Genomic DNA, 21,143 nt, shown 5'->3' with positions numbered 1-21,143 from the left:
AGGTGTCTTTGATGTGTGGAATTACCATAGCATTTCTTTTCTCAAAATAAGTTTGTCTAGACATTGTTACATAGTACTTTGTAAATGATGGATAAAATGTTTTAAGTATTTCAAGAAATGTAATTTCTTTGGTATTCCTATTTGTATGTTAGTAGATCATCTGAGCAAATGACATGGGCTTAATGAGTAAATGTGTATTTGTATTTATTTAATATTATAGTTCATGACAGTTGATAGAAACAATGTTGAATATCTAAATTACTGAAAATTATGTAATTTACTAAAAAATAATTTTCAGATTTTATATTATTGTTCTTTTTTATTTTAATATTTAGATAATGAAGTATCAGTCTACACGAAGTGGCCGCAGAGTATATCCGCCTCTCGCATATTGGATAGGCGAAAGAATATTTTCACCTGCAACTCTAGAAAAACAGTCACATTATGTACCACCAGTAATTCAACAACCTTTAAATGAATCCCATCTAATTCCAGACAGAGTAATGAAGACTTTTCAAGATACATCTTCAATGCAGGTAATCTTTATTTTTGTTGATTATTTTGATTTTTTTTTCATTTTTTACCAAGATTTATTAAAAAAGTAAAGTAAAGGGAAGTAAATATGCCTGTATAAGATTTATGAATACCTAACAATTGATCGCTTGTCTCTTAGGCAGTATTGCCCTTATGTTGAGATCTCTGAAACATTGTTATATTTATCTTTTTTATTTTATTTTATTTTATTTTATTTTATTTTTGCACTGGACTTCACTAGACTTTTTTATTGTTATTATTAAGAATTGATGAGTTCCTGACACCTCCAGAGAGTCAGGAACTCATTGAGGGAGGCTATACTGTCATACCTGTTCTCGAATTCACTCACACTACCTGCACACACCACTTCCAGTGGCAATCTATTCCAATCACGCACTGCGCTGTGAGAGAAATGTCCCTTGCCCCCTTCTTGACAGCATTCATTCTCAGCTTCCAAGGATGCCCTTGCATGGTTTCTCCACCCTCCATAAAATGAAAAATTCCATCTACTGAAATCCTGTATGATGCTTTCAGAAGTTTGTAAGTTCTCAATCATATTACCTCTCTTTCTTCTGTTTGCTAGTGTCTACAAATTCTCAGTTTTCATAATTAGTATTACACAGTGCTGATATTTTAACACTCTCCTTTGGCCAGAGACCAGACTTGTGTGCAATAGTCCAAGTGAGTTCTTATTAAGATCTTGTAAAGAGACAAAACTGACTTCCTTATCTTTTCATGTCAACCTTCATTTCAGCATTGCAATTATTCTCTGAGTTGTATCTGCAATCTTTGCTATATGGTTCTTGAACTTCAACGTCCTGTCAACTAAAACTCCAAGATCATTAGTTTGATCAGTTTCTTCTAGCATAATTCCACCAATATAATGCAATTTTGGATATCTAATCACATCAAAGTGCATGACTTTACATTTACTAACATAGGCAAGGGGTAAAGTTATGCATTTTAGAAAAGATGAAAAGATTACCAGCTGTATTCCACATAATGAAAACAGAGATTTGGGAGTTCTAGTGGGTATGGAGATGTTGAAAGTTTATTTTTCACTTGGTTAGACTATAATAAATTTAGTTTAATCCTTTATCCAAGTGTGAGCAAACAAAGTTTGCGCCTGAAAATATCTTCAGGACTGAGGTAAGCTAGTCTAACCAATTGAAAAAAAAAACTTTCAACGTCTTTCTCTAAATCCAGAGTAATTTAATAAAAAGGTGGCACACCGTTTGGCAACTCTTATAGGTAAAAATGACCTGCCATTGCTTCTTCCTGGTAACTCCACCTCTGGGCCTGGAACCCACTGAAGAAACTTCAATAAAGGTCGAAACTAGTCTGGGTAGTGGCCCTTCCCTTAATGCATAACATTATACATATCTGCAAGGAGATGTGTTTTGCATTATGGGAGATACTGAGATAGGAGTGATGTTAGCTTGGTCCACCTTTGCTACGAGTTGCCTGGTGTTGTACTGCCTTACAACAGTCCTGAAGATATTTTCAGATGCAAACTTTGTTTGCTCACACTTGGATAAAAGATTAAACTAAATTTATTATAGTGGATGTGGAGTTAAAGTTTAGAGGGCACATAGCAAAAGTGACTAAAGTAGCTCATTGGATTACTTGGTTATTGAAGAATACTTTGATGAGCAGAGACAAGTTGGTTATTATTCCTTGATAAGATCCCCATCTTGGCTACTGCACACAGATCTGGTTACCTGGGTTTCTTGGTGATGAGAAAGAGGTGGAGAAGATCCAGAAGTGAGTGACCAAGATAGTAGCAGGTCTAGGGAATGAACCTTACTAGAACAGATTGAAGATTTGTGGGTTACAGAAATTGGTTGACAGATGGAAAAGGGGTGATATGATTGAGACATACAAATTACTGAAGTGTTTTTACAAGATTAATACAGAGGAAATTCTTCAGAATAGGTCTCGTAGTGGGAGAACTAGGGGCCATCCTTGGAAACTTAGTTTAGTTAGCAAGAGTATTAGAACTAGATTTTTTGCTTGGAGAGTGGTGAATGAGTGGAATAGGTTGCCGGACTCTGTTGTGGGTACCATGACTGTGTATGAGTTCAAAGCAAAGGATACTGCCCAAATGTTGTATAGTACTCGTTATGACGTTTAGAACCTCCCTCGATGAATCTAAGGGCTCCGTGGAGTAGCACATAATAATAATAAACATTGAACTGACATCCATTTTCACATGCCCAAGATTTTAGCCTCTTCAAATCATTCTGCATATCAGCACTTTGATTACCTTACCTATCTGTTGCATCAGCAGTAAATAGCTGAATGTTACATATCAGATCTCTTTCCCAATCTCATTAAAGATTGAATAACAATGAATGAGGATGGATTTTTGTGGTACACCACTGGTTACCTTAAATCTTGCAGACTCGCATTCCCCATGTATCAGGTTTCGATATCTGTCAGTCAGCCATCCTCTTATCCGTGCCATAAATGGCACGGATAAGAGGATGAATTTATAATCCAATCATATATTTATGATTTTTATTGGTAACGTTTTGGATAGTGTTTCTTTGACATTGTGCTCTGTTATTATAATGTTTTAAAAGTGATTTCACTTAACCTTCTCTCCCAAAAGCAAGCATGCAGCAATAGTTCTTGAAGGACTGAAGGTTGCTAAACTGCCTGTAAGTACTCTAAGCATTTCAAACAAAAGATTTCCCATATACTTTAATAGTGGCCATTGCAAGCATTAGCAGCCAACATGTAAGCCATGTCTGCAACAACAAGGCACTATGAGTCTTACTTCCACAAATAGATCTCTTGAAGCTTTAAAATACCAAAACTGCAAGCTTGACATTATCGAAAAGTAAAAGAGTTTGCTTTGTGATTTTTATTGTCAGTCGACTCATGCCACTTGTGCCAGAACCACCAAATCAGGTGGCCAAACTCTTAAGCAACTTCAATCAGCCATTTTTCTGTCCCCTGTGCCTACCAACGTTAAACGGTTCCTAAACCTCGGCAAGCACATAGATAGCCTAGAACATCACCTTTTCATGCTCAATGAAATCTTTCTCCTGGAAAATTGACAAAATTGAAAAAAAGCTTGAAGCTGATATGCCTACAGCAGACATTGCCAGAAAGCTTCGTGATCTCATTGCCTTATCTGTTCATGACATGATCACGATCAAAAAGTACAATGCTGTCATCCTAAATTTCTATTCAGAAACCAACACAGTGCTAAATGACGACATTTGCCAAGCTTTGATCCCAAGAAAATTTTTAGGTGTCACTGCTTCGGGCCCACGATTATATTGAAAGTTGGTACAAACTTTCCATGCTTAATAAAAGTTACCTGTGATACTCCCAACAAGTAGTTTGCCGTGAACAGCAAGTCACAAGCACCAGTCATGCTTTACATGCACAAGCTGCCCAGATTTGACCTATGCACTCTCTCTCTCTCTCTCCACACACACACACACACACACACACACAAAGTGGTAGCATTTACAAAATGAATTGGAAGAGAAATGTTAAAGTGGTGACAAAGCATGGAAAAAATCAAAATCTGTAAATAACCAGCATGGAAACCTGATCCCAAACACTGCATAGGGAACTTGTGGAACCATATTGTCAAAAGCAAACTTCACAGAACATTCCAGATCCATTTCACAAATAGGCGTAGCCTCAGTTCTAACCTTAATGATGTTCGCTTCTACCTTCATTCTGCAAAACCTTACCTGCTCTTCCCAACAGAAACTCAAATCTCAACCTCCCCAAACACTACTCATCTCTATAACTCTTTTCACCTCTGCATATGTTTACTCGATATATACCATGCCAAATAATATCAAACCTGGAATCTTCCACTTTTGACCTCCTTTGGCTACCCCCCCCCCCCATTCTATTTGCTCAGATCAAACAGGTAGAGAGACTGAGACTTTTGCAATCACAAATGATTTCACACAAATTGTCTGTATGCCATAAACAAACCACTCTCTGAATACCTTGAATCTCTTCCTCACCAGTGACCCTATCTACATATGCTGTTAATGTTGTCTGTCTTCTAAGCAGCCTCAGACCACAATGCAGTGCAGCTCTCTTTCCCCATGGAGCAACACATACATAACCACTCACATCCATGCATTGTATGGCATTACCAGACAGCCAAGTGAGACGATCTTTACAACTTCTTTGCCTCATTTCCTTGGTCAAATGACTATTTCCAGCCATCTGAGCCAAACTTATGTGCAGAAAGAAACAAATATTCCCTGTTCCACCCTAAATTCTCATCCCCTATCTAATTGGTTCTCCCACAGGTGTGCCAAGGCTGTACAAAAAAAGATTCAGGCATATTGCAACTGGCTTGCATCCAAAACTCCATCTTCCTATACAGTCTACACCAATGTCCAGAATAGCCGCAAGAAAATTATCACCACATTGAAAACAGATTTTGAGAGAGCTGAAAGTAAGCATCTTGCACCCGAACAGCACCATATCTTCTGGACTTTAGCAAAAGCTATCAGCCATAATTTCTGCCCAACACTACTCCCACCACTATTACACCTGGATGGTACTAATGCATCATCACCCACAGAAAATGCCAACCTCCTGGTTTTCTACTTCTTTAATACCTGTGTAGCTGATCATGGTAAATGTCCCTCAACCATTCCAAACACTCAACACTTAATGCTGCATTTGACTTTTCTCAGAAACAGATCAGAAAATTTTTGCTCAAACTGGATACTGAAAAATAGCCCTGATGGCATCCTTCTAATTATTCTAAAAGTCTATGTCCCAGATCTGACTTCCACTTTATGCTACCTACTTACACTTTCTTATTCCACTGGTATCCATCCTGCAGTCTGGAAACTAGCTCATATACAATCTGTTCCTAAGAAGGGTGTCAAAATTTTACCTTCAAACTACTGTCCAATTTATCTCATCCCAATTCTTTCTAAAGTAATGGAAAGAACTATCAACAGCCAACTCCTACACTACCTTCCTTGAAGACTGGCATTATTATTATTATTATTATTATTATTATTATTCCTGATACCTCCAAGGAGTCCGAAGACTCATCGCGGGAGGACATCTTCAACTATCTCTACACCTTACCTCTACTACAAATCAACGCCATCTACCGCCCACCTCCAACACCACCACAACTAGTAATTTTTGTCTGTAAATTGCGTGTGTTCTGAAGGGCCGATTTGTACGTATGCGGGATGAAAAACCCGAGTTTCCGGGAGAAAAAACCCTGCTACCTCCGTATGAGATCGGCTAACTCACCATCGACTGAAATCGACCAGATAAAGATTCCTCCCGTCGCGACGAGAATCGAACTTAGGCCTATTCCACTCGAAGGGCGCAATGTACCGTCGTTCTTCCAATTGCGCTACGGAGGCGCTTGAAGACTGGCATCTAATAAATGATTGGCAGTATGGATTCTGTGACTGTTGATCAATAGAGTATTGGCTAGCCTATGTTATCCATCTCTGGACAAACACTATGGAATGGTTTGGTGAATCTCAAGTGGAGAATCTCTTGTCTCCAAGGTTTTTGATTGAGTTTTCTTAATCGACACAAAGGTCTATTAAGAAAACTCCCATTATTCTGGCTGCTCCCTGACTTCTGCAATTGGGTAGTTAGCTTTCTGGGTAGACACTCACCTCAAGTGATGGAGGATGGCTCCTTATCCATTATATATACAACTAATGCTGAGGTTCCACAAGGCTGTTCTCTTACCCACTCTTTTCCTTCTGTACATAAGTTATCTCCTCCAGATGACTGCCAATGCAATACTTGCTGATGACAGCACATTGCACTCCTTTTCGTTTGACAAACCCTGCAAAGCACAAATCACCACCACTTTCACAATTCTAACCTCTAGTACTTTTTTTTAATTCTGATCTTCAAAACATTCATCAATGAAGTTTGGATAATGTTATCAACTTCAATACTAATAAAACACATTCTTCATTATTTCCCACAAAGTAACTCTGTTCTTTCAAATCTTACTCTTGACAATACTCAAATCTCTATTCAAGATGAGATTCACCTTCTTGGAATAACTCTAACCTCAAATCTCTCTTGGAACAAATGTATTGCAAATATCACCTGAAACAGGTGAGTGTAGTATATGAGTGAATGAAATAAGCAAATGTAATATATGAGTCTTAATAGTTTTGGGGAAACTAGGATTGTTTTCAAGGTAAATAAATATATTGGAAAGAAAAAAAAAAAACTACTGAAATGCTACTCATTGTACAAACCTAACCTGTAATTAATAACAAACCCAACCTATGTGGTTCTTATAGGTGCAGACAATCACTCACTCACTCACACGCAGTCAGTGTTCTTGGATGTGCCTATGATCACTCCTCTTTTTAGTTTGATTTTGTGTGGTATCGAACAGGAAAACTGGATGTATCTAGTACTGACTGATAGCTTGTACAGTGTTCTTTCTAACAGTGAGTAATTTACTCCATAGTATTATAGTTCTAAGTGCATATGAGTGATTTTTTATTCTATCCTGTTGCACTGAATGCTGCTGGTCAAACTGTATCTGTTGTTCAGCTACCCTTAAAGACAATGTCCCTCTCATAATAGGATTAACTGTTATTGCAACAGCCAGCACCCCCTCCCATCACTTCTGCCACTGGAAGGGACAAAGGTCACAAGGAACAGCCCTCTGAAGTTCAGTTCAGTGGAAGTGTTGTCACTTCTAGGAACAAGCAGCAAAACTTACAGTTTTGCTGCTTGTTCCTAGAAGTGACACTTTTTAAAACTTTATACCTTAGAGAAACTTAGCAGCTCAATTGGAAAATTATAGTACACTAAGATGGTGGCACGGGACCAATTCGAGTTCGAAAAAGCCCTCGATTTGCCATGTAACGTTGCCCAAGTAAACAGTAATTTAAGAAATGTTTTTTTTAAAAAAAAAGAACATGCTAACTGCAGTGGGCAAACCAACAAAGGTATTCTATAAAATGAAAAATAAAACAAAAGTATCAAAAGAACTACAGCCCATTACAACTAAGCAAGTGCAGGCTAATTTAGCACAGCCTACTCAGCCATACTCAAGTCATTAAAAACAGTTCTGAAAACAATCCTTACTATAAATTAATAGTGAAACTGATAGCTCAATATAACAGTGAAGAAACCAAAACTATCATTTAAAAAAAAAAAAAAAAAAAAAATCCTAAAAAATCAAAAATTGGAAAATGAAAAATCTTAATTGAATTCAAAGAAAAGACTGACATTGATTTACTACATAAGAAATCTCTAAGGAATGCAAATACACATTAGTAGCAAATCTCAGTAAGAAATATCTTTCAAGGGTAATTATACATGATATTCCCAGCAAAATCAGTACAAACAATGCAGTTGACTCAATATGCTTGCAGAATGAACTTTTCAGAGGGGATACAAAGATTACACAGAAACAAAGATACAAAGAAATTCATACAAATACACATACAAAGATACAAAGAAATTCATCATGACAAATAAAAAAAACGAACAAGAGAAACTTAATTATTGAATTCAATCCAATGGTGAGGGCAAAATTGCTGAAAAATGGTGTTAAAATGCTGTGGAGAATTTGTTGTTGTGCAGGCTATGTAAGCATTCTGAGGTGCTTTTACTGCAATAAGTTCCATTGTTATACAAGAGATTAGTGGGGAGAAAACTACCCGTCCTTTCTGCTCTAAGGAATATGTTCATTGAGTGTCCACGAAATGAGTTCAAGATTAACTATATCATATATAACAATATAAACTACCAAATTTATAACAAGTATGTGCCAAAAACGACTGCAAACATGTGTTGCTAAGTAAAAATTGCCTGACATACAGCTACTACAGACAGCTTGAAATTCAAAACACATAGATTATGGAAAGCAAAATCAGTACTAAGAAAGTACTAAGTACAAAATCAAACATTAAGAAAGCAGAATCAGTACTACTTCCCTGGCATGCCTTCAAATAAATCTTCAACACTCTATCAAGGATGTAAATAACTTAACAGAATTCATAAACGGAATAAATATATGACTAACATTAATACAAGAACTTTACAAAATTAACAACAAAATATGTGGCTTTCCAACTAGTTATAAAATATTTTCCAAAGGATCAGAAAGAAAGAAAGAGAGCTGCAATACTCATGGTCAGCCATGAAGTTGAGACAGTATTAATTTTTCAGTACAGCAATGAGGACTCAATATTTATTTACTTATTGAGATTATGTATTGCAGAAATAAAACTCTTCCTGCAATTATGTATCTAGACTATCATAGTGACATAAAATATGACTTAGGTAAAATGGGCAACGTTGTGGATTTTACCATCCATGTCCATTTAGTTTTATGATTTAAAAAGAGCACAAACAATAGAGGTATAAATCAGGAAGAGTTTTAGCATCAAATTCCCTACACATACTAAATGATAATGATAATACCCTGTTGTTTGAAAATACCAGATTAAGCAGCTTCATTGATTTGACAGTAGCAAATGACACTATTTTACCCTGGATTTCTGAATGGAGATGTGAGGAAAAGGAAAGCTATTCTGATCATCACATATTAAGTTTCATCATCAGTAACAAAAAGTTAAACAGAATATATAAGATAAGCCACCTCAGTAATACCAAATACTTCACTAACAAAACCAATCTAGACACATTTGCAAAAGCATTGAAAAGAGAACTTGCACACCTAATCTTAGAGCATAACTTCACTGAGACCAGCAAACAAAAGCTTAACTTAGATAAGAACTTAGCTATCTGGGCATCAGCAGAGACTGATATAGACTTCCTTGCTTCTGCACTTTCATCAGGTCTGAAAAAATCCTGCAACCAGACACTCAGAACAACCAAGAAGCTAAATATCAATGGCAGTACCTTGGTGGAATGACGAACTGACATTCCTAAGAAAGCTTATAAATGGACTCAGACGACTATATCAAAGAACCTAAAAATCAAGATTTAAAACAGAGTAGACAACAGAACTACTATAAAGCCAAATACAGCTATCAGTCCAAAATTACAAATGCAAAAAAAAAAAAAAATCATGCAAAAAATTCTGTACCATTTTGACTATATCGAATCCTTGAAACTGTATAAAAAAATTAGCAGCAAGCAAGAATAAAGCAACACCTATATTATCAACTATTAAGCCAACAGATGTCTCTTATACTAAAAACTTAGCATAAACTGCATCAAAGAACCTAAAAATCAAGATTTAAAACAGAGTAGACAACAGAACTACTATAAAGCCAAATACAGCTATCAGTCCAAAATTACAAATGCAAAAAAAAAAAAAAATCATGCAAAAAATTCTGTACCATTTTGACTATATCGAATCCTTGAAACTGTATAAAAAAATTAGCAGCAAGCAAGAATAAAGCAACACCTATATTATCAACTATTAAGCCAACAGATGTCTCTTATACTAAAAACTTAGCATAAACTGCAGCATAAACAAGTTTATTCCTGAGGATAATGAATCAACAGATGAGACAGACACAGACACTCCTAACAATGATGTAATTGCATTTAATGAAATCGAATCAATATTGGATCTAAGAAAAACTTCTGGAGAAGATGGAATAGCCAGCAACATACTGCTAAGAAGGTTTGTCAAATTCCCCAAATTCATAACAACAGTTTGCAATGAATGTCTTAAGAGAGAGTGATTTCCTTTATGGAAATGTCCTAAAATTATACCTATAATCAAACCAGGAAAAGAAACATCACAAGAAATTAGCAATTAGTCTTATAAATGTTGCTGATAAGGTACTAGAAAAACTTCTGATAAACCAAATAAAGCACTTTGCCTATTCAAGAGACCTATTATGCAACAATCAGTATATATTTAGACTTCAATGAAGCATAGTAGATGCATTTATGGAGATTAAAGAGTTCACAGAAGACAGTCTACAGCAAAAAACAGACATACTACTGATTTCATTTGATGTACGAGGAGCCTATGACACTGGGTGTGGACAGCCATAATTAATCAATTAAGAGATTTCAAATGTCCAAAAAACCTACTCTACTTTGCAAAAAATTATTTTACAGAAGAGCAACCCTGACATTGGAAACCACAGCTTTAATGAAAGAAGTGAAATGTGTAATGAAAGAAGTTAAACGAAGCTGCCCACAAGGTTTCTGGAACATCCAGTACAACTCGTTATTAAGACTTCCTTTCATTACTGAAACAAAAGTCATAGCTTTTGCTGACGATGTGATGATAATGATTTGGGGATGTGACAGCTTACAGTTATAAATAACAGCCAACAAACTCTTTAAAATTGCATAGTGGACACATGGGAAGAAAGTTATCTTCAGTAGTACCAAGTCTAAAGTGCACCATATCTGAAGTAAAAATTCAAAACAGCCTATAACAGTTTTCCTAAATGCGGAATTGAGGCAGTCAGTGAGCTAAAATACCTAAGAGTAACAATAGATGAAAAAGTTACCTACAACAATCACATCTCATATGTTACCAGAAAAAAGCTTATGCATAAACCTTCTGGCTAGGTCAGCAAGGATCAAGTGGGGATAAAGTCAGTGAGCACTGAAAACAATATATACTGGAGCTATACTACCATTGATATCTTTTCTGCCCCTGCTCAGAAAGATGCACTAAAATCTAAGAAAAAACAGTAAAAATTAAACAGAGTTCAATATGTGATAGCATTACAAATGATTAAAGAACAATATCTTTCGAGGCCTCGAATTACTGCTGGTCTAACACTGATCTGTTTGAAAATGCAAGAATTCTTTCTCATATATGAAGTCACTTTTCGACGATATAACGGAAATATCAACATTGATCCAAATTGCTACAAACTTCTGCTTTACTAAGTAGTTGGCCTCACCCAGCAAAGAAAACATATATTAAGGAGAAGGAAAGCTCTTAGATTGTGCCCTGAGGCAAACAATTAAATATCACCCCTGATGGATTATAAGACAAAAATATAAGAAAATCTCCAATTACTATTTTGTTTTTATTACAAGAGAAACATTAATGCAAAACAATTACATAACAATATTAATTAAATGTTTACTCTACGAAGATTATTAAAATATAATAAGCACATAAACTAAACTAAACACCATATATTTGTAAAATATCTTGTTGTGTTACCATAATACAGTGCCTACCGCAATATGGCTAAATGAGCACCCTTATTAAGCGGCACTGTGAGGCAGGCTGCCTCTATGTTACACCATGTCGATCTGTGAGTGATGATTTCCTTATATACACTGACAGGAGCAAAACTGAATGAAACGTTGGTTGTTCTTTCATTGTATATTACTGACAGTCCATTATACAAGAACACTGCTCTAGACTGCATCCCTCTCTGTTCCAACAACCAAGTAGAACAACTTTCTATAGTTCATTCACTTACATATCTCCAAGAATAAGAACTGAACACCTCACATCAAAAGACAGCAACAATTTATGTTGACAATGAATTCACAATGAATTAATTAAATGGGGAGGAACAACATAATTCACCATGTCACAAATTTACTAAATTTATGCTTAGAAAAGGGGAAGGTACCAGAAAACTGAAAAAATGCTACTCTGATACTGTTATTTAAAAAAGGAGACAAAGAAGAAGTAAAGAATTATAGACCAATTAGTATTCTCTCTAACCTGAAAATTCTCACAAAACTCTCACAAAAATAATAACAAACAGGTTAACCAGCAGAACAAGCAGGATTCTGTAAAGGCTTTAACACAATTGATCATATTCATGCAGTAAAACAAATAATAGAAAAAGCAGAAGGAAATCAATTGCCTCGCTGTCTAGCCTTTATTGATTATGAAAAAGCATTTGATTCCATCAAAACTAATGCAATAAACAAAGCACTCCAGAATCAGGGAGTTCCTGGAGAATATAATAACCTCCTCCAGGAAATATACCACACTGCAACAGCAACAATCCAACTTCACGAGTAGCAATAAAATATCAGTTGAAAAAGGTGTCCGACAAGGAGACTCTATATCATCCAAAATCTTTACAGCAGTCCTTCAAGAAATATTTAATAATATAAATTGGACAAACCTCAGCACATGGTATAAAAATTAATAACAGAAACTTAATACACTTGAGATATTCAGATGATATCATAATCTTTGCAAACACTCCAGAAGACTGTAATATAATGATAGAAGACCTATATCATGAAAGCAGAAAAGTTGGTCTAAAAATAAACAGAGAAAAAACTAAAATCATGTTTAATCATTTTGTAACACCTAAAAACATAATAATAGAAAGCAATTTCTTGGAAAGAGTCTCTTCATATATACATTCTTAGGTCATCTCATTGATCTAAACTGTGGACTCCAAAATGAAATAAATATGAGAGTTCAACTTGCCTGGAGTGCATTCAGAAAACTGCTTAAAAAGGAAGACATTTAACCAGTGTATACTTCAGTCAACACATATGGTTGTGAAACTTGGTCTCTAACAAAAGCACTAGCAAATAAACTAGCAGCAACTCAAAGAAAAAATCTAGAGGTTGATTCTAGGCATCACATTAAAAGATAAGAAACAAAATACCTGGATAAGAAATCAGGCTCATATCACTGACATTATTCTTCACCACAAGTGACTAAAATGGAAATGGGCTGGATATCTATCCAGAAGAGAAGATGAGCGATGGGCCACCGTACTAACAAACTGAATTCCAAAAGGTGGGAAATGAGACAGAGGGTGTCCTAAAAGAAGGTGGAGTGATGAATTGTCAAATTTTGTTGGGAAAAATTGTCAACCATTGCCAAGAACAGAAAAAGGTGGAAGGAACTGGAGGAGGCCTTCGTCCAGCAGTGGACAGTAAATGGCTGAAAAGAAGCAGTGTGTTCTTCAATAACCAAGTAATTCTGTGACCTGCTCTTGTTACTTTAGCAATCTTCTTCTTCTTCTGCAGCTTCTCCCACTTAAGTGGGGTCACTGTTTATTATGAGTCTCCTCCACACCTTCCTGTCTTGGGCTGTCACCACATCCAAGTTCTTCATCTTCAAGTCCTCTTCTACCAGCTCCCTCCATCTCTTCTTTGGCCGCCCACGCTTCCGCCTTCCTTGCACATCCATCTGCATGACCCTTCTTCCCACATATTCGTCCTCCCTCCTCATCACATGACCAAACTATCTCAACCTTGCCTCCTGTATTTTCGCTCCTAAGTTCGTAACTTTCACTGTTCCCCTGACATAGTCATTTCTCAGATGATCCTTTCTGGTCACACCGCACATCCACCTAAGCATTCTCATCTCTGCTACTTCCATCCTGCTAATGTTATTTTTCCTCAGGGCCACAGTTTCTATAGCATATGTCATAGCTGGCCTCACTACTGTCGTATAAATTTTGCCTTTCAGATTGATCGGCACCCTCTTATCACATAACACTCCAGCCATCTCCCTCCAGTTCCTCCAACCTGCTTGTATCCTGCATCCCACTTCCTTCTCACCTCCTCCATCTTCTTCCACTGTCGAACCTAAGTATCTAAAGTCTCTCACCTTCCTGATGACATTTCCTTCCAGCTCCAGGTCTGTCTCCTGGCCACCGCCCACTGCGCAACACATATACTCTGTCTTACTTCTGCTCAGTCTCATACCTCTCTCTTCCAGTACTTTTCTCCATCTTTCCAGTTTAGTTTCCGCTTCTTCTCTTGAATCTACACACAGCAAGATGTCATCTGCATACAACATTGTCCAAGGTGCATCTTCTCTCACCTCCTCTGTTACCACCTCCATCACAATATTAAACAGAAACGGACTTAATGCTGACCCTTGATGCAAGCCAACTGTTACTTGAAAACTTTCTGTCTGTCCCAAACAGGTCCGAACACTTGTCTTCACATTTCTGTACATTTCCTGCACCAACCTGACATATTTCTCCGGCACCTTCTTCTCCCTCAGACACCTCCAGACTTCTTGCCTTGGCATTCTATCGTATGCTTTCTCCAGATCAATAAATACCAGATGTAGCTCCCTTTGTTTCTCTCGATATTTTTCCATCATCTGTCGTAACCCAAAGATAGCGTCTGTTGTTGATCTTCCAGGCATGAAGCCAAATTGTTCCTTTGCAATCTCCATCTCCTCCCTCAATCTACCATCAAGAACCCTTTCTAGGATCTTCATTGTGTGGGACATCAACTTTATTCCTCTGTAATTTTTACAGTCTTGTGCATCCCCTTTACCCTTGTAGATGGGAACAAGAGTACTCTCCCTCCATTCCTCGGGTATATTTTCCTGTTGGCAAACTTTCATGAACAGGTCCCACAGCAGGTCAATTCCCTCTTCCCCCAGTGCCTTCCATGCCTCCACTGGAATTCTGTCGGGGCCCACCGCTTTTCCATTCCTCATCCTCTTCATGGCCTCCGTCACTTCCATTCTACTGATGTTCTGCACCATCCCCTCAGAAGGCTGCCCATCTCCTCTGTGAGTCCTTGCATTTTCCTCATTCAGAAGTCCCTCAAAGTATATTTTCCATCTGTTTCTTATGTCCACATCCCTCCATAATACTCTTCCTTCAGCATCTTTGATCTGCCTCACATGTAAGATGTCCTTAGCTGCTTTATTTCTACATTTCGCTAGTTGGTAAATTTTTCTCTGTCCTTCTTTTGTTTCTAATTGATCATACAGATCTTGATATGCCATGGCCTTCGCCTGTGCCACAACTCTCTTGGCTTCTTGCTTTCTCTCTTTGTACACCTCTCTGTCCTCTTCCACTCTTGACTCATCCCACTTCTGCTTTGTTACTTTAGCAATATGCCCTCTAAACTCCAAGTCTCTATCTACTACTATCACTAAATTGCTGGCTTCACTGATTTCCTGTAGTACAGTTCCCTCAGTGTAGTACCTAGCTTGTAATCGTTGTTGTATTATCCCAAAATTCATAATTTTTCATTTTTCCTCATGAAATTGACATCCGTTATTTTTTTTCCCTTACTGCGAGCCTATTTAAATCATCCTGCAAGCTTGCTATGTCACTCTGATTAACTATTACTCTACCCAACTTTGCATTATTCCCTTCAAATTATTTCCTATATTATTTATGTACCAATTAAACAGCAGTGATCCAAGCACAGAGCTCTGCGGCAAACCACTAGTCACTTGCCTTATCCTGGATTATGCTCCTCTATATACTATGTTTTGGTATCTGTCTATCAGCCATCTTTTTATTCACATGACACCAGTTTTATATTCATCCTTATTTGTTGCGGTTTACATAACAGAGTTCCATGTGGTATTCTGTCAAACATCTTTGCAAAAGCCAGCAGTATCATCATGTAGCCATTCCCTTTATCCAGCTCAGCTGTCACTCTGTTATAAAAAGTAATTAGATTACTAAGGTATGACCGATCCTTCATAATGCTGCCCCTCATAGAGTATCATATTCTTATCCATCCATTCCTGAATTCTCTTTTTGATCAACTTTTCCAGTACTTTTTCCACCACTCAAGAGATGCTGATTGGTCCACAATTTTCTCCTACTTTAGATCCTAATTAGATCCTGCTTTTTGCAAAGGAATTATTTTGCCCTTCTTCCACTCTCTTGGGACTTAAATTAAGCAGCCTAGTCAAAAGCATTGGCAGTTACCCTGCACACTCTCTAAAATGCTAGTTGATATCCATCCTATCCCCCAGCCATATTTGCATTCAGATTCTGCAATATCCTAAGTATTTCCAAATTATCAATCTCCATTCTCACATCACTTTCTGTAACCTCTGCCATAACAATATCTTCACTTGGATGATATACCTTTGCTGAATGTTCACTGAATGTAGCTCAACACTTTCACCTGTCTCTGTTAGCTCTCTGCCATCTGCATTCATTAAAGTTATCCTTCCATAGTCTTTCTTTCTACTACTTGCCACATAATGAAAAAAAAAACAAAAAAACTTTGGGATTTCCTTTCCCCTGCTGGCTATGATTTCTCATAATTTAATTTTTCCTTCCTTACCATGCTTGTTACTGACTATTCATGAGTTAACTGGTCACCTTTCTCCTTATATATACCCTCCATAACATCCTTTTTTCCCCAGCTCTTACTTGATGATATTACTCATCCTTGTAATTCCTGCCTAATTTACCCTTCTGACCATGAGTATGCAGTGTGATATTGCTTCCTCCGACATCCCCCCCCTTGACTCTCCCTCATGCACTGTGAACTTCCTACCCTAGCAGATCCTTATGCCATGGTGCTACTTCAAACTCCTCCTAAGTGTATCATAATCACCTGCCATGTAGTTCCACTTATATATCCCTTCTTACCTGGAATTTCCAGATATTTTGCTATCTCCCAGGTAAAGACCACATGATCACTTTCCACATTTGGAAGCAATGTAGCCACTTATTTATGGACAGGTTTTCTGCTCCTATAATCCAAGATCCAACACTCTCATACCCCAAGTCCCCCTTCCCTCCATCACATTCTGCTTCAACTAATTATATCTCAATAAGTGTATAAATTCCATATCCTTCCTGCCATGTGATATTTCTTTCTTTCTTCCAGTCTATCTCTGAAGTTGAAGTTCCCATAATAATTACTTGACTTGCACTCATTCTGGAAACTAATCTGCTTATGCATGTCTTCCACACTGTCCCTGGCACTCTGTGCCTATACCAGCAACCAATTTTATATTTTGTCTCTTGGCCTGAATCTCACACCAGATTGACTCAAAAGAACTACCATCTGCACAGCTGACTCCTAGTCTTGTTGGCTGCAATTCATCTGCTATCATCAACAGTGTCCCATCCCATCCCAGTCCTGTCTACTGTGTCCTCCCTGAAAATACAAATTCACACATTCTATTCCTGTAACTACGTCATCTGCTGTCAGCTAATTCATACTAATGTCTATAACTTTTGGTGAGGTTGTTCTAACTAATGCCGAAAACTTCTCTCTTATTCCTGATGCTTCTAGCATTAGCATTAGTATACAGAAACTGTAGCATTCCCTTAGCCAACCCCCCCTCCCCAACCACCTTTATATTCTGAATTGACTACCCATTTGATATTGTTGCTTAAGAGACTAGATTCTTCATTTTTTGTTCATCCACACACTCATTCACTTCATGGATGCCTTCACACATACTCGCCCACATCCACCCTAATTTCTTAAGTTTTCTTAATTTTATGCTTCACCACTCTTGGTGAATAAAGTTCTCTTTAGACACCTAACTCCGAATCCATTTAAGTGCAAATCATCAGCATTGTACAAATTTTTCCATCCATCAAACTCAGGCCATAGGTTCTCAAACTCTACATTATTCCTTCTGCACAATCTGCGTAGTGATTCATTAGCTATCATTGCTCTCCTTCTCAATTTTTCTCTATCATAGCATGGCAGCAGACTCACAAACTGCACCTTCTCACTCTTCTTTTTTGCTTCTTCTAATAACTCTTTCACATCATCCTTCATACTGTACTTCTCATCTCTCAGGTCTTTGGTTTCTGCCAAAACAATCACATCTTTCACTTTCCTTTCTGCATTCTAACATTGTTACTAATATTATTAATTTTTGCACCAGGGAAACAAGATTTTGTAGCACTTGTGAAGTACTCCTCTTATGATAGAATTGTCATAAAAAATATCTGCTTATTCTTTTCTTTCATTTATTCTTACAGTTTTCTTTTTGACTTAAGACTTTTTTTTTTTTTTAAATTTTCAGTTTGATTGGTTTCTTGCTGTTTCTACAGCCTTTCTCTCTCATACTTTGTCCTATGAAGGATTACTACATGCAAGTGAGCTATTTCTTTATACACACTCATTACACACTCACTCACCAGCTTCTCTCTCTTTGCAGAAATTTTTCGACTTTCGTGATGAGTACATTTTACAAATTTTACACTTGACAAAATCAAGCAAATTTAGTTTGCCCAACAAAGACGTCTTTGCTGCCATTGTTCTTCTGCGTGTAGATGCTACTATACCAACAATATTATTGCACAGGAACTTTCATGGAATCCGAAGATTCCTCATGGGAGATTCCCCACTATCTTCCTATGTAATCTGTCATATCGTACCTCTCCTTGAATGTAATCACCAACAAAGGATTCACAGCAGGTTCTGGCAAATTATTACACTTTTTCAACTACTTTCAAGTGAAAAATCTAGTCCTGTTGACCTTGCTAACCACACTCTTACTTAATTTTCAGTGATAACCCATTGTTCTGCTACTCTAGCCAAGTTCTGAAAAAATTTTGTTTACCTCAATCCTCTAAAAACCCTTCTAGTAAATGGTTCCATCATATCTCCTCTTTTCCATTTATCAGCCAATTTTACAACCCACAAATCCTCATTTTCTGTTGTTGTGGGTGGGGGGGGAATCCCACCCAGTATGTTGGTCATCTTGGTAATCATTTCTTAGCCTATGGTTCCTTTTCACGTCCAAATTCCTACCCAGTTGATTAGACCTGTGTATAATCTATACCTGACCGTCAAAGCCCTTTTCAGAGGAATGATAACTTCATTATCTCTGCTTGTTATTATGTTCTTCAAAAACCAAGTTTTATTATTCACTAATTTCGGCACCTTTACAGTATGCCCTCTGAACTTCAACTCCTGTCCACTCCACAGAATCCCGAAATCCCTCACTTCTTCAGTTTCCTTGAGTTATCTTTTGCCCATACTGTCAACAGGTTTAAATCATCCTACAGGCTCTCTACAGTGATTTCTGCCTGATTAGTACCTTATACAGTGGAACTCACCTTTTGTTAATGAATACGTTTCTCTCTCACACACACTGCTTGACAAAATCTCTTATGTTATCCTTTAAATCATGTAAAAAAGTTATATTTTCCCCTCATTATTTCACAGACTGATATTGTTTTAGATACTGAATTAGGTGCTGAGATATATAGACTTAAAAAAAAAAAAAAAAAAAATTGGCATGCTTGAATCTTAAATTTGTTTGTTCTTTAATAGTAGTATACTTTAATTAAAGACTAAAACTTAATGTTGTTTTATTTACAGAATGTGCCAGAATACCGTATAAAAAAGAAGCAGTACTTTCTACGTAATACCAGTGGACAAACCTTGTTGAAAGATAAAAGCAGCAATAATCATGATATCAGGAATGATTCAGTTCAAGGTAAAAGTGAAAGGAAAAAGTCTATGAGGAATTTGAAACAAACATTTACAGGATTAATGCAGGAAGGAAACCATAAGTGCAAAATTAATAAACAAACTCTCAATAAGGTTATAAGATCATCATCTGTAGTAAATCAACCAGAAATTGATATTCTTAAGAATCATAAGAGGACATCTACAAAAAATACTACAAACCCTAAGGCTCAAAATTTCACAAAGAAAAGTGTACTTTCGATTAAAGAAAATGCACCTACAGGTATGTTCCTTATGTTCTTCAAATTGTTTTATTGTTATTTTTACAATTGTGTAGTGCTTGCTTTGTATATTTTTGTATAATAAAAACATAGTAGTTGTACACTGCATGCGAATATCAAAAATATTTTGAGTTATTGAGGCATTGAGTTATCTAGAGTTTGAACTTCTAATGGTTTCATATAATATATTATTGATTAACATGAGTACTTCTTAAAACTACTAAAACTAATAAACAAATCTTTTAGACCAAGTAAAAAAATGTGATTACATGACACAAAGAATGAAAAGAATTTAGCTGCATCTTGACTACTGTGTACAGATTTGGTCACCTGGGTTTCCTGAGGATCAGGAAGTGGTTGAGAGCATTCAGAGATGAGTGACACAGCTGCTGGTGACAGGTCTGTGGAATGCTCCCTCTAAGGATAGGTTGAAGGTGTGTGGGTTACAAAGTTTAGTTGAGAGATTGAAAAGATGGAACATGGGACATGATAGAAACTTATAAGATCATTATTATGTGACACCTCCAAGGAGTCCAAAGACTCATCAAGGGGGGGGGGGGGGGACCATGTCTGCAACCCTTCTCTCCACCACTCAATCCACCAACTACAGCAAACCACATCACCTACACCTGTGTTTCTCAAAGTGTGGTACGTGTACCCCTGGAGGTATGCGAAAGGTCTTCAGGGAGTACGTGGCAATTTTCAGCTATGCATCATTAATGCATGGAATCATTATTAAGAAAAAAATAATTATTTTAAACATATATATTTCTCAATAAATTATATATTATGTCTAAATTCTCCTACTGGATTTATAAAATGCAAAAAAGAGAGCAATATGCAAATATAAGGAGCTGTAAGCAACAAGAAAATGTTGATATTGTATCTGGATCAAATGAAATTGATAAGGGTGTGTCGTCTGACATCTCTAGAAAACCAACTAGGAAGAAGATGAAAAACTTCATAAGTATGGTATGAATTACTTGAAATGTGGATTTTCATAGATGGTAAATAAAGAGGACCCTATTCCAAATTTTGTTCTATTTAAAATAAATCATATTTTTTGTTTACATGAACATATAAATTCAAATAAAATAGACATTTAGAATGAAATATACTTTATTTATTTATTATTTTTGATAAGGGGGTACTTGGTAATAATGAAAATTTAAGAAGGGGTACGCAGATATCTGAAGTTTGAGAAACACTGATCTACACCAATGCCATCTGCTGCCCACTGCCACTAGTATTTTCAATCACAAA

The 21,143-nt window shown here is 36.7% G+C and overlaps 1 protein-coding gene across 4 annotated transcripts in view; it reads left to right on the top strand.

The window, feature by feature from the left end:
• The window catches only part of LOC150102755 (uncharacterized), a 203,254-nt gene that overhangs the window by 30,948 nt on the left and 151,163 nt on the right, over window positions 1–21,143 (top strand). For all 4 annotated transcript variants that reach the window (XM_090399056.1, XM_090399057.1, XM_090399054.1 and 1 more), the window contains exons 2-3: window positions 336–536; window positions 19,510–19,882. In XM_090399056.1, coding sequence (XP_090255182.1) covers window positions 336–536; window positions 19,510–19,882 — 574 coding nt within the window. The remainder of the gene's footprint in view (window positions 1–335; window positions 537–19,509; window positions 19,883–21,143) is intronic.

The sequence above is a fragment of the Typopeltis vanoorti genome, chromosome 10 (genome assembly GCF_054136105.1).
Source record: "Typopeltis vanoorti isolate ZY-2024b chromosome 10, IOZ_Tvanoo_1.0, whole genome shotgun sequence".
Taxonomy (NCBI): Eukaryota; Metazoa; Arthropoda; class Arachnida; order Uropygi; family Thelyphonidae; genus Typopeltis; species Typopeltis vanoorti.
The sequence above is the reverse complement of the archived record's forward strand: the minus strand, read 5'-3'. Positions and strand labels throughout refer to the sequence as shown.